This window comes from Berghia stephanieae, chromosome 12 (assembly GCF_034508935.2).
Source record: "Berghia stephanieae isolate SIO BIC M18660-M18661 chromosome 12, UCSD_Bste_1.3, whole genome shotgun sequence".
Taxonomy (NCBI): domain Eukaryota; kingdom Metazoa; phylum Mollusca; class Gastropoda; order Nudibranchia; family Aeolidiidae; genus Berghia; species Berghia stephanieae.
Window position 1 is genome coordinate 21,656,387 of NC_088371.1, and position 14,472 is coordinate 21,670,858.

Genomic DNA, 14,472 nt, shown 5'->3' on the forward strand with positions numbered 1-14,472 from the left:
ACGTCTCTCCTCTCGTGTGTATGTGCGCGAATGTATTTATGTTTTCAGACGGTAAGAGTTCACTGGGGGAAAATGTATGACTCGTATAGATAGTATGAAGTTGACGCTACTCAGGTCTTTGTTATTGCTTTTTGCCATCCTCGTTTATGAGTAATTATCACTAAATTGTATTAAACAGACTATAAACGTTCAAGGTTACACATTAGTTTTGTGTGTTGGTTCATTACACTTCCAGATGGCAATGTTGTGAGCTTCTTAGCCAAGCGCATACTATCTATAAAAAAAATTATCATTGGTCACATATCTGTGGTTTTTCTGAATACCTTTATATTATATTGATAATAATCACAACCCCTTAAAACCATAAACCACACAATCCCTGGAACTCAATGACTTGCTCGTATCCAAAGCCTTAATATAATCGCGTGCAACCATGAGCTCACCTTGCGGTTTCCTTTCCTTTCCTTTCCTTCCACCACCTTCTCCTCCCTCACAATCACCTTCCACACACTACATCCGCCATCCTGCTCAAATAAATCTATAATCCATTATTCGTATTATTTCGTGCACGGCAGGGGAGTTGTTAGAATTAGTCGTCGTTGCCTGCATCTTCGTCGTCATCATTATTATCATCATAATCGTCGCCATTGTTGTTTTCACGGTGATTGCTTGCATCCTCGTCAATAGCGCAGCGCGACTTCTTGCAGGTGAGATCGTCGTCGTCGTCCTCCATTACAGGAACAGGAAACAACAAGAAGAAGACGCTCGGTTTGTGTTTCCACGGATTATCTAACCTGCCTTTCCCTTTCAATGACAAAACGGTTTATTCCAAAAAAATCTCACCTCCTTCTGTCCCATAACCATATGTGACCCATCGTCTCAAAACGGTATTATGTCGGAACGAACCGTATGCTTAAATGCCGAATTAAATGTTAAACTGGTCAAAAAAATATAAATTGCTGGCATTATAACCCTAAAATATGGTTGCCATTCTCCTCAATAAATTATACAAACTCAACACAAGTCTGATATTTCTGGCTATAAATTCAATTATCAACATCTTAACCAACCCGACTTAATACCGTTTTGAGATGAAGGGTCACATATAGATAGAATGTCGTTGACGCTAAATCCATGTATAGATAGAACGAAGATGACGTCACTCGGGTCTTTGTTATTATTGTTTTCTGCCACCCGCGTTTATGAGTTATTCTCACCAAACTGTATTAACCAGACTAAAGACGTTTAAGGTTACACATAGTTTTATGTGTCGGTCGGTTATACTTCCGGATGGAAATGTTTTGAGCTTCTTAGCCAAGCGCATACTATCTATAGATAGAATGTGGTTGACGCTAAATCCATGTATGTATATTGTTTTCTTTCTCTATTTTTAATTTATTGGGCACCCAAATGGACAAATCATCAAAAGAGTTATATCCAACTGTGTCGGTCGTTCCAGTTATTCGTTCTGTCAAATTATCCACTGGTTCTGACTGGCAAAATACTTGGGAGATATTTTCAGCCAAGCGAAAATCTGAGCATCTGTAACCACCATAATAATATAAGCCATTATCGTGTACTTAGACAACTCAACTAACTATATTCAGCTACCGGTCTGGTTTTATAGAAAAAAAAAACCAACCAACACACACACACACACACACACACACAAACACACAAAATTGAACTTTATATAGCGCAATATCCACTAAATGTGCTCAAAGCGCTTTACAAGGGGTCCCTGGTCAACAGCAACATTTAACATGTAGGACGGGATATGACGCCAGTTAGGCAATATTACAATTTTTCGGACACAGAAAAACGCTGTTAACGGCCAGGTACTCGTTTTACACCTGAGTACGGTGAGAGAATGTGAGTAAAGAGCCTTCTCCAAGGACACAACTATGCGCCGAGCGCGAGGCTCGAACCCTGTGCCTTCCGATTAGAAAGCGAGTGTCATACCACAAGACCACATACCCGCACAAAAGATCAAACAGTATTGTGTACCGTCGATTGCATTTTTTTTTTTTTACTCTATTGAGACATGCGTCTTTTTGTAAGTGAATGCAAGATAGTGTGAGTACGACATCCTGTGTAAGGTGTTTGTTAATGGTTTACCGCAAAACACTGTGGTCTACTCATCCCGCGCTATCGTGGGTGGCGTTTGTGGTTACGGCATTGGTTTTGTATCGGGTTTGAAATAATTAATTAATTACAATTGGCTCAGAAATGTTTAGGATTAGGATTAACATTTTTTTGTGTGGAAAAAACAACAATTTAATTATTATTCAAGTGCAATGCGGGCATTTATTTGTGATAGTCGGGATGTTCAATTGTTGCCCTTTTGTTTGTGTGTTTGTGTGTGTGTGTGTGTGTGTGTGTGTGTGTGTTTACCGTCCGTGCATGAGCTCCATATCGAAAACTATTTTAATAGTAATGAGTGAGTTCGTAAGCGAGTGTTAGAGACAACTTATTATTATAATTGAATTGAATTGAATCTTCCTGGTTTGTTTATTGACACACGGGATCCAGATAATGTATGGGTTTTAATTGGATTTTAATCGGTTTTAAATGTGTCTATCTTCACTTGAAGGAGTTCTTTCTCTCTTCTGTTTAAAAAAAAAAAAGAAAGAAATGTTATGCCCCCCCCCCCCAATCATATTATGATATTTTCAATAGTTTTCTTTGATAGTGCAGCTACTCTTCTCTCTCTCTCTCTCTCTCTCTCTCTCTCTCTCTCTCTCTTCTCTCTCTCTCTCTCTCTTCTTCCCCCCCCCCCCCCCAGCTCTTCCCATCACCCCCCCCCCCCATTCTCCGAATATGAATAATATCCGTTAACCATTCATTCATACGTTCGTTCATTTATTCTGTATTTAAACATCCATCCATCCATTCATCCGTCCGTCCATCCTTCCGTTCTTCCATCCATCCATCATCTATCTCTCTATCCATCCATCCAGCCATCAATTCATTCCGCCCGTCCGTCCATCTATCCATCCCATCCATCCATTCATTTATCCATCCATCCATCCATCCATCCATCCATCCAGCCATTCATTCATCCGTCCTTCCGTCCGTCCATCCATCTATCCATCCTTCCATCCATCCATCCAGCCATTCATCCGTCCTTCCATCTTTCCATTCCATCCAACCATTCACCCTTTCACTCACCCCATCCATTTTGCCTGCATATTATTTTTCTTACATTGACATTGTCGTCGTGGTCGTCGTCGTTTTCCTATAATTAATCACCGTATGATAATGAGGGAGAGGACAGATACTCTCTGCCTGTAAAAGACGGTGGATAGAAAGAAGCCGGCTATATTTATTATGCCGGCTGGGCGGCCCTGATACCAAATGTAAATGAGCATCGGTAGCGGCATTAGTAATCAGCACTCACTCTCTTGCTCTCAGATCACAATGATTAGCTGTCTCTGAATCAATATTATTATCCTCGATGCATCAGCTTCTCAGATTGAGAATCAAGAACCAAAACGAAGAAAGGGGTTGAAAGAGCACACAGAATTAAAAGTCTTCTCTTTAGCAAATAATACACTAAAAAGGCTTATAAAAATAAATGCTACCAATGATAAGGTTCAACTGTCGTGACGTCACTTCCCTCGTAATGACCCATGGTCACTGGTTCTCAACTATCGGAACAATGACGGACGCCCTTATGAAATACATCTCCGACGAGCATAAAAGTGTATCCAGAGGAGAAAAACATTATAAATCTGATCATGTTTTGACTTTTATACATTCTGATGGCATGAAAATGTGAAAAAGTTTTAACCAGCATGAATAATTAATAAAAAGTACCGATTTTCTTTATTTAGAACCAAGCAGCGATACTTAACAATTTTAGTTCGATTATATTATGATCAACGTAAAAAAAGACAGTGAAAGCAAATTATTTTATTAATCGTCAACGCGTTCTGGTGATGCTCCTCGAGTTTCTGTAAAGGAATTTAAAAGAGACAGCGTAATATTTAATGTGTTTTTTTTTGGAAGACGTCCTTCGATCATTGGCTCAAGCATACAATTGTATCATGAGGTGGGAGACAATGGGAGCCATCTATATTCATGTTTTCGTCTAACCAGGTCATCAATCACATGATTTGTTGCTGTCCAACAACTGGATATTTCATAACAACTGTAAATACGCTGCTTTGTTTACAAAAGTTATAAACATATTGATGTGTCAAACTGAATAAAAGGACCAATCGTGATGTTAGATATTTAAAAAAACTGAACACTTTTCACTATATGGGTCACTTTGAACACATTTTGCAATGTGACCAATGACCTCGAGCACATGGAAATTTAATATAGATCATGCCCATTGCCGCTCACGTTTTCAAAGAATTATTAGATGAAGCGACTCAATGTTTGTGATGTTTGTGATGAGAATATTGGCTATTAAGCTTAACTGCTGGTCAAAATTACTTCGCGATGGTGGCGAACGAATCGGCGATCTCAAGAAGTGGGTGAGAGAGGGATCTAGAAATGACTTTGGGTTTGAAACGAATATTTTGTGTTCGTGGATAGCTCACACGGTAGAGCCACGCTCTCACCTGCCAGGCGGAGTTGTCGTACCAATAAGGTCGCGGGTTCAAACCCCACCACCGCCGCGAAAAAATTTTTTATTCTCTATTGTCTTCTGGCACTTTTCTACTCACTTCATATCTCAATGGCACAATAACTTCGGTTGGGTGCAACAAGAGTCTGTTTATTTATGTCTGTGCGTTTATTTCTTTACAGTAACCACATTGAAGCCTTTCCATTTTTTTACCTTTTCGCTGTAGGTACCGCAAGCTCAGAAACATAATAATATCTGCTGCATTTGACCCTGGGGCTTGTGTCATGGCGGGTGATAAAGGTGAAACTTGTCGGTTCCGGGTCATGTCATTTGACCATAAAGCAAAGTAGCCATTTGGCCTCCGTGTTTCCTCTCTGGGGGCCTGCTGGATAACATGGGCCAGGCTTGCAGACGATTGATGCTCGGACTTTAATCATAGTATGACTGTTCGGTATTTAGTACAGAGAACGGATGATTTTTGTTTGTTTTTCTCTATGTCTGACTATGCTTGGCTGGCTTGGAGATAGAGAAATAACATGCAACTTTACAGTAAATGTAATTTTATTTTAGATAGACAAATAACATGCATGCAACTCGACAGCAAATTCAAGTTCATTGTAGATTATTTTAGATACTTCTTTTGTTTGTTTATCTTTTCTTTTTCTTTTCTTTTCTTTTCTTTTAATTTCTTTTCATTTCTTTTCTTCTTTTTTTTTTTTTAAATTCTCTTTTTCTTTCGTTTTTTCTATGCCAGCCAAAGAAGTCAGTAAGTTCTCTCGCATTGGTTCAAACAGAGCTAATGGTTAATACTTAACACATTGGTTTAACCGATACTTAATATACTTTGTCATTGTTTAGCCATTGGTGGGCATTTGACTGTATCCTATGCAATTTCTGGTGTGTGAATGTGTGTGTGTATGTGTGTGAGAGAGAGAGAGATAGAGATCCGGAGAGAGAGTGGGGTAGTGGTAGTGAGTGAGAGAAAGAAAGAAAGACAGGAGAGAGAGAGAGAGAGGGAGAGAGAGAGAGAGAGAGAGAGAGAGAGAGAGAGAGAGAGAGAGAGAGAGAGAGAGTTATTTCCCATGAGTACTGATTGCTACTGAAAGACACTGATGGATGATTGGTGATTGGGTCATCTTAGAGGTCAAGCTGCACACCTTGTCTGCACATTATTACCCGCTTACTTCAGACCCCTTCACCCCCCCCCCCCCTGCCCATATCCCCCATCTCTCTCTCTCTCTCTCTATCTCTCTCTCTCTATCTCTCTCTCTCTCTCTCTCTCTCTCTCTCTCTCTCTCTCAATTTGATGGACATTTTAAAGTGTCGAAAAGTGTCGAACCATGAAGCAAAAAACGAATCATTTATTATTTATTATTTATTTATTTATTTATTTATTTATTTATTTATTTATTTATTTATTTATTTATTTATTTATTTATTTCTATTTAGGTAATTAGTTGTTTATTCATTTATTTATTATTTATTTGCAAATTAATCAATTGAACAATTCAATTAATCATATATTTATTCATTTATTCATTTATTTATTTCATTTATGGGATATTACATACTATTATCATTGAGCTAGGAATTTGAGTCTCAAGTCTGAAGGAACATCTGAGGCTTAATTCACATTACATATGATATCAGTTCTTCATTTGACTGACCTCTTCAATCCGCTCCATACTATCTTCATGATAAATAGAATTTAAAGAAATGCTGGTATATTTTGTATCAATTGATCCAGTATTGGTTTCTCATTAATTGATCCCCTCCCCCCCAATCATTCATTTATTCAATCATTTATTTATGCGTGTTCCATTCATTCATTCATCCGTTCATTCATTCATTCATTAATTCATTCATTCATTCATTCATCCGTTCATTCATCCATTCATTCATTCATTCATTCATTCATTCATTCATTCATTCATTCATTCATTCATTCATTCACCCATTCATTCATTCATTCATTCATTCATTCATTCATTCATTCATTCATTCATTCATTCATCCGTTCACCCATTCATCCATTCATTCATTCATTCATTCATTCATTCATTCATTCATTCATTCATTCATTCGTTAACCCATTCATTCATTCATGCATTAATTAATTAATTAATTAATTCATTCATTTTTATGAGTAATTTGTTATTTTATTCTATGTTTACTAATTGTTGATTTATTTTTCTAATTTCTCTTATCTTCACAGAAACAGTTGATAACAACGGTGAACAGTTGGCAACAGGAGAGGAAAAATTAGATGAAGCACAGGGTGAGTGTTTTTGCCTGTCTTTGTTTTTTTTTTTTTCATTTGGGGGCAGCGTGGCTCAGCGCTACGGTCTTTGCTTCGTATCCGAAAGGTACCGAGTTCGAATACCTGCTGCGCTCTGTGGTCTTGAGCAAGCACCTCGCCTTACCACAAGAATCGCAAAGGTGGATCCTATAGATAGAATGAAGTTGACGTCACTCGGGTCTCTTTTTAATTGTTTTTTTCCCAGCCATGTTTATGAGTAATCCTCACTTAACTGTATTATCTAGACTTTAAAAGTTTATGGTTACACAGAGTTTTGTGTGTTGGTCCGTTATACTTCCGGATGGCAATGTTGTGAGCTTCTTAGCCAAGCGCATACTATCTATACGTTTGTCAACAAAGAGCTAAATAAACAACTGATCAGCTTATGCTCTTTGATGTTATGTGTTTAGTCACAGTATCTGCCATCCATATTAAACATACCGACACACAAACCTATTTTATGTAACCTTTAATGTTTAAGGGGGGGCGAAGTGACTGAGTGGTTAAGGCATTGCACTGTGACTCGGAAGGTCCCAGGTTCGAGCCCCGTTTCAGGCACTTTCGTTTTTTTTTCATTGGGCAAGATTATTAACTCCCAATTTGCTCACTTTGATCAACATGGGTGATTCCTGTTGACATCAGACATCTCGTTTGATGAAATATCTATATTCCTTCATGGAATGCTTAGGCGACGATATATTATGATGTCGTGGCGGACGAGCTTATTAAAAAAAAATATTTTTTTAATGTTTAAAGATTGTTATATTATTTCAGTCAGAACTCTAATCGCTAATAATATAATATGCGGTCTAGAAATAGCAACAATGAGCTGAGTGACGTCAACTTCGTTCCTTCTATAATAGAGGTTACTGGCTAGTCTGGCCATGTGTTTCTCTTGTCATTATTACAGCGTATCGGATTACACTGTAAATTGTAATGATAATGGGAGACTGACAACTTGTCCCGCGAACAACTATACACCGAGAGAATGTCTCGGGTTCAAATTTGTAAAGAAGATTGTCATTTTATAACAGGTGAGACTTTGTTTACATCTCTCATCTGCTGCTCCTTCCTATTTAAATTCGTGAGCAGCGGCTGCTGCTGCGGCACGTGCGAGTTACGAGTGGACATTGGTTTTGATTTTGTCCTCGTGAGTGAGTGGACAGAAGTGGCCATTGGTCATTTCTATCAAATTATTTATTTTTCAAATTGTTAATGGATGGAAGCGAAGCATTCGTGGTTTCTGGCGCCGAGCTGCCATTAATAAATTATAGGGAGGGGGGGTGGGAGAGAGAGAGAGAGAGAGAGAGAGAGAGAGAGAGAGAGAGAGAGAGAGAGAGAGAGGGGGGGCGGGAGACCATAATTTTAATTTTATGAATCGATGAAGTTGGCGTCTTTCTTTATAATGTATTGTTCCTTTCTTATTTATTTATTTATTTATTTATTTATTTATTTATTTATTTCTGTTTTTATTGATTGTTGTTTCAATGGCCAGAGAGGTGATTTATTCTCTCTAAATTATCTCTTATAGAGTATAAAAGAAGTTAACATATAGTTTTGAATGTTGGCTACCGTTGATTTGGCTGACCGATCTGGATAGCATTTTACTTAACCGTACACACTCAATAACAGGTGAGGGTTTGTTTACATTTGTCATCTGTCCCCAGTCAGAGGACAACAAGGCACGTGCCGGTCACAAATGGACCTTGAGGTTATCCCAGTGGGTGACAGAAGTGACCATTGGTCACCTTAATCGAATTGCGTGGACAACAACTGTCACTGGTTTGTGGCAGTAGTTTTTGTAGTTCTGCAATCAGAAACCCAGCACAACCTCTTGATTGCGTGATATCTCCGTCCCCCTCCCCACAATAAATATTTATTTTAACCCTCTTACCTCTTACCAACTATAGATAGAATGCGGTTGGCCAAGGAGTTCACAACATTGCCATCCGGAAGTATAACGGACCAACACACAAACGCTGTGTAACCATGAACTTTTATAGTCTGGTTATACAGTTTAGTGAGAACAACTCACAAAACGCGGATGGCAAAAACAATAACAAAGGCCTGAGTGACGTCATCTGCATACTATCTATAGATAGTTCGAAGATGACGTCACTCAGGTCTTTGCACTGAACTGTATTAACCCGACTATAAACGTTCATGGATACATACGGTTTTGTGTGTTGGTCCGTTATACTTCCGGATGGCAATGTTATGAGCTTCTTAGCCAAGTGCATACTATCTATAGGAAAATCGTCACATTCGTTACGATGCAACCAACATTATTCTCATTCAAATTTCTTTTGTAAACCATAATATTTTAAGAAAATGAACAGTGTGTTGTAGAGCATGTTTTGCTAAAGAAATATCTATGTATCGCAAGAACTTTCTACTGCTATTGTGTTTGAGTCTAGGACTTCATAATACTCTATAGATGTCGCTGGTGTGAGTGGTAAAAATATATATTTTTTGGGTTAGTTGGGTGTGACGTTTTGGGTAAAATCCTGAAAATGGCTGGTAAGGCGAGAGTTAAACCATAAATCAACAAAAACTCAATCAAAATAAATACGAAACAAAACACAAGAAATGGGGGCATTATTCATTACTGTTTCAAACTATTAAACGCTGTTTCTTCAAATTCTTTGGAGATAAACTAATCATAATATGTATATTTTGTTCTATGTTTACTGGTTACGACAGGCCTTGTTCGTGCATGATACAAGAGATAGTATGCGATTGGCTAAGAAGTTCACAACATTGCCATCCGGAAGTATAACGGACCAACACACAAACTATGTGTAACCTTGAACGTTTATAGTCTGGTTAATATAGTTTAGTGAGAATTACTCATAAACGCGGATGACAAAAAGCAATAACAAAAACACGAGTGACGCCAACTTCATACTATCTATAGATAGAATGAAGTTGACGTCATTCAGGTCTTTGTTATTGTTTTTTGCCATCCGCATTTATGAGTAATTCTCACTAAACTGCATTATCCAGACTATGAAAGTTCATGGTTACACATGGTTTTGTGTGTTTGTCCGTTATACTTCCGGATGGCCATGTTGTGAGCTTCTTCGCAAAGCGCATACTATCTATAATATATCGCTTTCTCTAACTGTATTTAAAGAACAATCCAATCAAATCCATACTGTTGCAGCTTCATTACTTTATATAGACGCAACATGTGAGTGGTGTGGTATGTATTGTGTTGGGTTGGGGGATCTCAGTGATCATGTCCTCTTGTGACAGAAACGGTCTATTTTGACAAGTAAATTTATCATACCCTCAGAACATCTCAAGTTGTCAGGATCCAGGGAATTCCATAACCGTATTATAAGGACTGGATGCGTGCATTCACTCGGGGTGACTGAAGTAGACCAGAGGGTTAACTAATGTATTGCAATGACTTTAAAAAAAAAAAAAAAGCTCGCAGCTCAGGCTTTGAATGGTTAAAAGAGAGAAAAAAAAAAAAAGCATAAACAAAGTTAAACAAACAATAGATCAACTTTTCTTTGAGATTTAAAAGGCGTATGATAGGGATCACGAATATTTCCGTGGGTCAATTATGCAGGAAATTAAATCTATACACACGGGTCTGTTTGGGTTTGTCCTGTCGTAGCAGCTCACGCGTGTGCTGGGCATGTCGGTCGGCGATGGTGAACTGTTGTACCCTGCCTGTGAGTAAGGATTTTAATCATAATAATAATTCGTGCTCGATGTGAATGGGTGTCACTTTCATAAGTGTTCCATGTTGACGGGGCCGAGACACGCTTGACGGGATCTGGGTCAGAGGTCATTCAAACACGGCGCGCGTGTACGGCAACCCGGAAGCAGGTCAGGTCGAGACGTCGAGGCCGTTCGGCGGAATGGTTTGACCGGTCTGTAGTGACCCTAAAGGCATTTTTGAGCGTTGTCGAATTTATTGTCTTCTTTTTATACAATGAGAGAACTGGACAGCTACTGGTTTGGAGTTGGCTAAGAAATTGATATGGGTCCATGGGTTTGTGTGTGTGTATATGTGTGTGTGTGTGTGTGTGAGAGAGAGAGAGAGAGAGAAAGAGAGAGAGAGAGAGAGAGAGAGAAGAAGAAGAAGAAGAAGAAGAAGAAGAAGAAGAAGAAGAAGAAGAAGAAGAAGAAGAAGAAGAAGAAGAAGAAGAAGAAGAAGAAGAAGAAGAAGGATGGAGAAAGGATCGGCAATGTTTACACGTAAATGTATTCCACATTCTCCACAAATCATTTCCAAAATTGTTGTTATATTATATTTATCCAGAGCATAGCAAGCAATTGCTATTGTCCCTTTCACGCTATAGAAACTGGAATAAACTCCGGTTTCATGAGCTTGACGATAATGTATGTAATAATATGTAATAATTTGTTTCGTTCCATGGATTCATTGTTTTACTTTCATTCTCATCTGTCATTAATTTATTGCTATGTATCCCTCCGCGTCGACAACACGCTGCTGGTCTTGTCGTCATATCATTTATCACGGCAGCCAGTAACCCCACCACCGCCGCGAGAAATTTTTATTCTCTATTGTCTTCTGGCACTTTTCTACTCACTTCATATCTTGTTGTTACCAACATAAGTGCCTGCTCCACTCACTTTTCTGAATTAAAAATTCACCCCATATACCGGAGCATACTCAATGTCTCAATCGTTTCTATGTTATATGTTTGTGTTGAGAATATTGGCTATTAAGCTTAACTGCTGGTCAAAAATAATTTCGCGATGGTTGTGTGCGAGCGAATCGGCGGTCTCCAGAAGTGGGTGAGAGAGGGCTCCAGAAATGACTTGGGTTTGATACGAATATTTTTGTGTTCGTGGATAGCTCACACGGTAGAGCCACGCTCTCACCTGCCAGGCGGAGTTGTCGTACCAATAAGGTCTCAGGTTCAAACCCCACCACCGCCGCGAGAAATTTTTATTCTCTATTGTCTTCTGGCACTTTTCTACTCACTTCATATATATCCGTAGTAATACGATGAGTTAACTCTCCTTACAAGCCATTTTCAGGATTTCCCCCAAAACTTCACACCCAACTAACACAAAAATAGATTTGTTATCACTCAGACATAACAGCAGTAAAATTCTTGCGATACATAATTTCTTTAGCACACCATGCTCTACAACACACTGCTCGTTTTATTTAAATGTTGTGATGTACTAAAGAAATTAGAATAAGAAAAAGGTTGGTTAGATTATCGTAACGATTGTCACGATTTTCCTATAGTTGGTAAGGAGAGGGTTAACTCGACGAGTCAAATTGTCATATTCACCATTGCGTGAAATTACCTTGTTCTAAACCAGTTCTGTTTATAGCTGCGTGCTGCTGCTGCTCACCCAGATTCTACTTATAGTAGGTACCTCTATAGATGTCACTACTGTGCTCACCGCAGTGATGTATAAGACTGTTGCTGTTCAGTCCTTTTCATCGTGAATATGTAGTTTCTAAATCGATAAATAAATGAATAATAAATAAATAAATAAATAAATAAATAAATAAATAAATAAATAAATAAATAAATAAATAAATAAATAAATGAATGAATTAATTAATTAATGGATGGCTGGATGGATGGATGGATGGATGGATGGATGGATGGATGGATGGATGGATGGATGGATGGATGGATAGATGAATAAATGAATGAATGAATAAATGAATTCCATTCATTGCAAGGCGTATTTTATGCAAATTTATCATATGAGCATTCTCGAAATCTCCTTATGTGTACCGATTAACATAATGTAGGTACTCGTCATCACCTGTGTGGAGTGAAAGCTTGAAATATCCATAACACAACACAAGACCCAAGCCATAAAATTAATTTTTCCAGTATCTAGTAATATTATTCAATGAAGTATCTTCTGAACTCTTGTCATTGATATGCATTGCCTTTATGTATAATATGTCGTGACAGATGTGTGTGTGGGGTGTGTGTATGTATGTGTGTGTGTGTGTGCGTGTGTGAAATAGAGAGTGAGAAAGAAAAGGTGAGAACTAAAGATAGATAGATAGATAAATAGATAGATAGATAGATAGATAGATAGATAGATAGATAGATAGATAGATAGATGGATGGATGGATGGATGGATGGATGGATGGACGGACGGACGGACGGAGGGACGGACGGATGGATGGATGGATGGATAGATAAAGAAGGGGAAAAAAGGAGAGAGAGAGAGAGAGAGAGAGAGAGAGAGAGAGAGAGAGAGAGAGAGAGAGAGAGAGAGAGAGAGAGAGGGGGGGGGAGAGGGAGGGTAGGAGAAAAGAGACTGTGGAAGTCCCCCCCTCCCCCATCAATCTTACCGTGGTGTGAGTACAAGGTGATCGACTACCTACTTGCACTACCTGTCATCATTCTATCTAATTACATTAACTCTGATTGCTTTTTATTTTTATTCATTGCCTTTTTAGCTAGTATCATGTACGCCATTGTAGTGGAGGCGGCGGCTTGCTACCACGATCATCATCATCATCATCATCATCATCATCATCATCATCATCATCATCATCATCATCATCATCATCATCATCATCGTCATGGTCATCATCACTAACTACAATAATAATAATAATATAATAATAAAATAATATATAATAATAATAATAATAATAATAATAATATAATAATAATAATAATAATAATAATAATAATAATAATAATAATAATAATAATAATAATAATAATAATATATAATAATAATAATAATAATTAATAATATATAATAATAAATAATAATATATAATATAATAATATAATATATATTATTATTATTATTATTATTATATATTATTATTATTATATATGTAGTTAGTGATGATGACCATGACGATGATGCATAGATGATGTATGAATGATGATGATAGATGATGAGATATGATGATGATGATGATAATCGTGGTAGCATAAGCGCCGCTCCACTACAATGCGTACATGATACTAGCTAAAAGGCAATAATAATAATAATAATATAATAATAATAATAATAATAATAATAATAATAATAATAATAATAATAATAATAATAATAATAATAATAATAATAATAATAATAATAATAATAATAATAATAATATTATTATTATTATTATTATTATTATTATTATTATTATTATTATTATTATTATTATTATTATATATATTAATTATTATTAAATTATGACGATGATGATGATGATGGTGATGATAATAATAACAACAACAACAACAATAACAATAATAACAACAACAACAACAACAACAACAAGATGCCCAACCATAATTACAGTTATGAATGTGCTGCTTGAAGCCCGAATAAATAATCACAATAGGAAATGAAATGGAAGTCATGTTTTATTGAGAAATGGAAAAAAACCCGAAACGTCCACATTATCATCTGTTGATTATATTAAAGCTTCCATTCTATTTCCTATATTTATTTTATTACATATTACAGTAGTAGAAGTTGCAGTTTGTACAGTTCATGACCGGCTAACCCGAGACGTCCACATTATCATCTGTTGAGTATATTAAAGCTTCCATTCTATTTCCTATTGCTATTTTATTACAGAAGTAAAAGTTGTATTTTGTACAGTTC

The 14,472-nt window shown here is 37.1% G+C and overlaps 1 protein-coding gene across 2 annotated transcripts in view; it reads left to right on the forward strand.

Annotated features, from left to right (window-relative positions):
• The window catches only part of LOC144958243 (uncharacterized), a 177,202-nt gene that overhangs the window by 115,209 nt on the left and 47,521 nt on the right, over nucleotides 1-14,472 (forward strand). For both annotated transcript variants that reach the window (XM_078890085.1, XM_078890086.1), the window contains exon 2: nucleotides 6,795-6,857. In XM_078890085.1, the coding sequence (XP_078746211.1) occupies nucleotides 6,795-6,857 (63 nt within the window). The remainder of the gene's footprint in view (nucleotides 1-6,794; nucleotides 6,858-14,472) is intronic.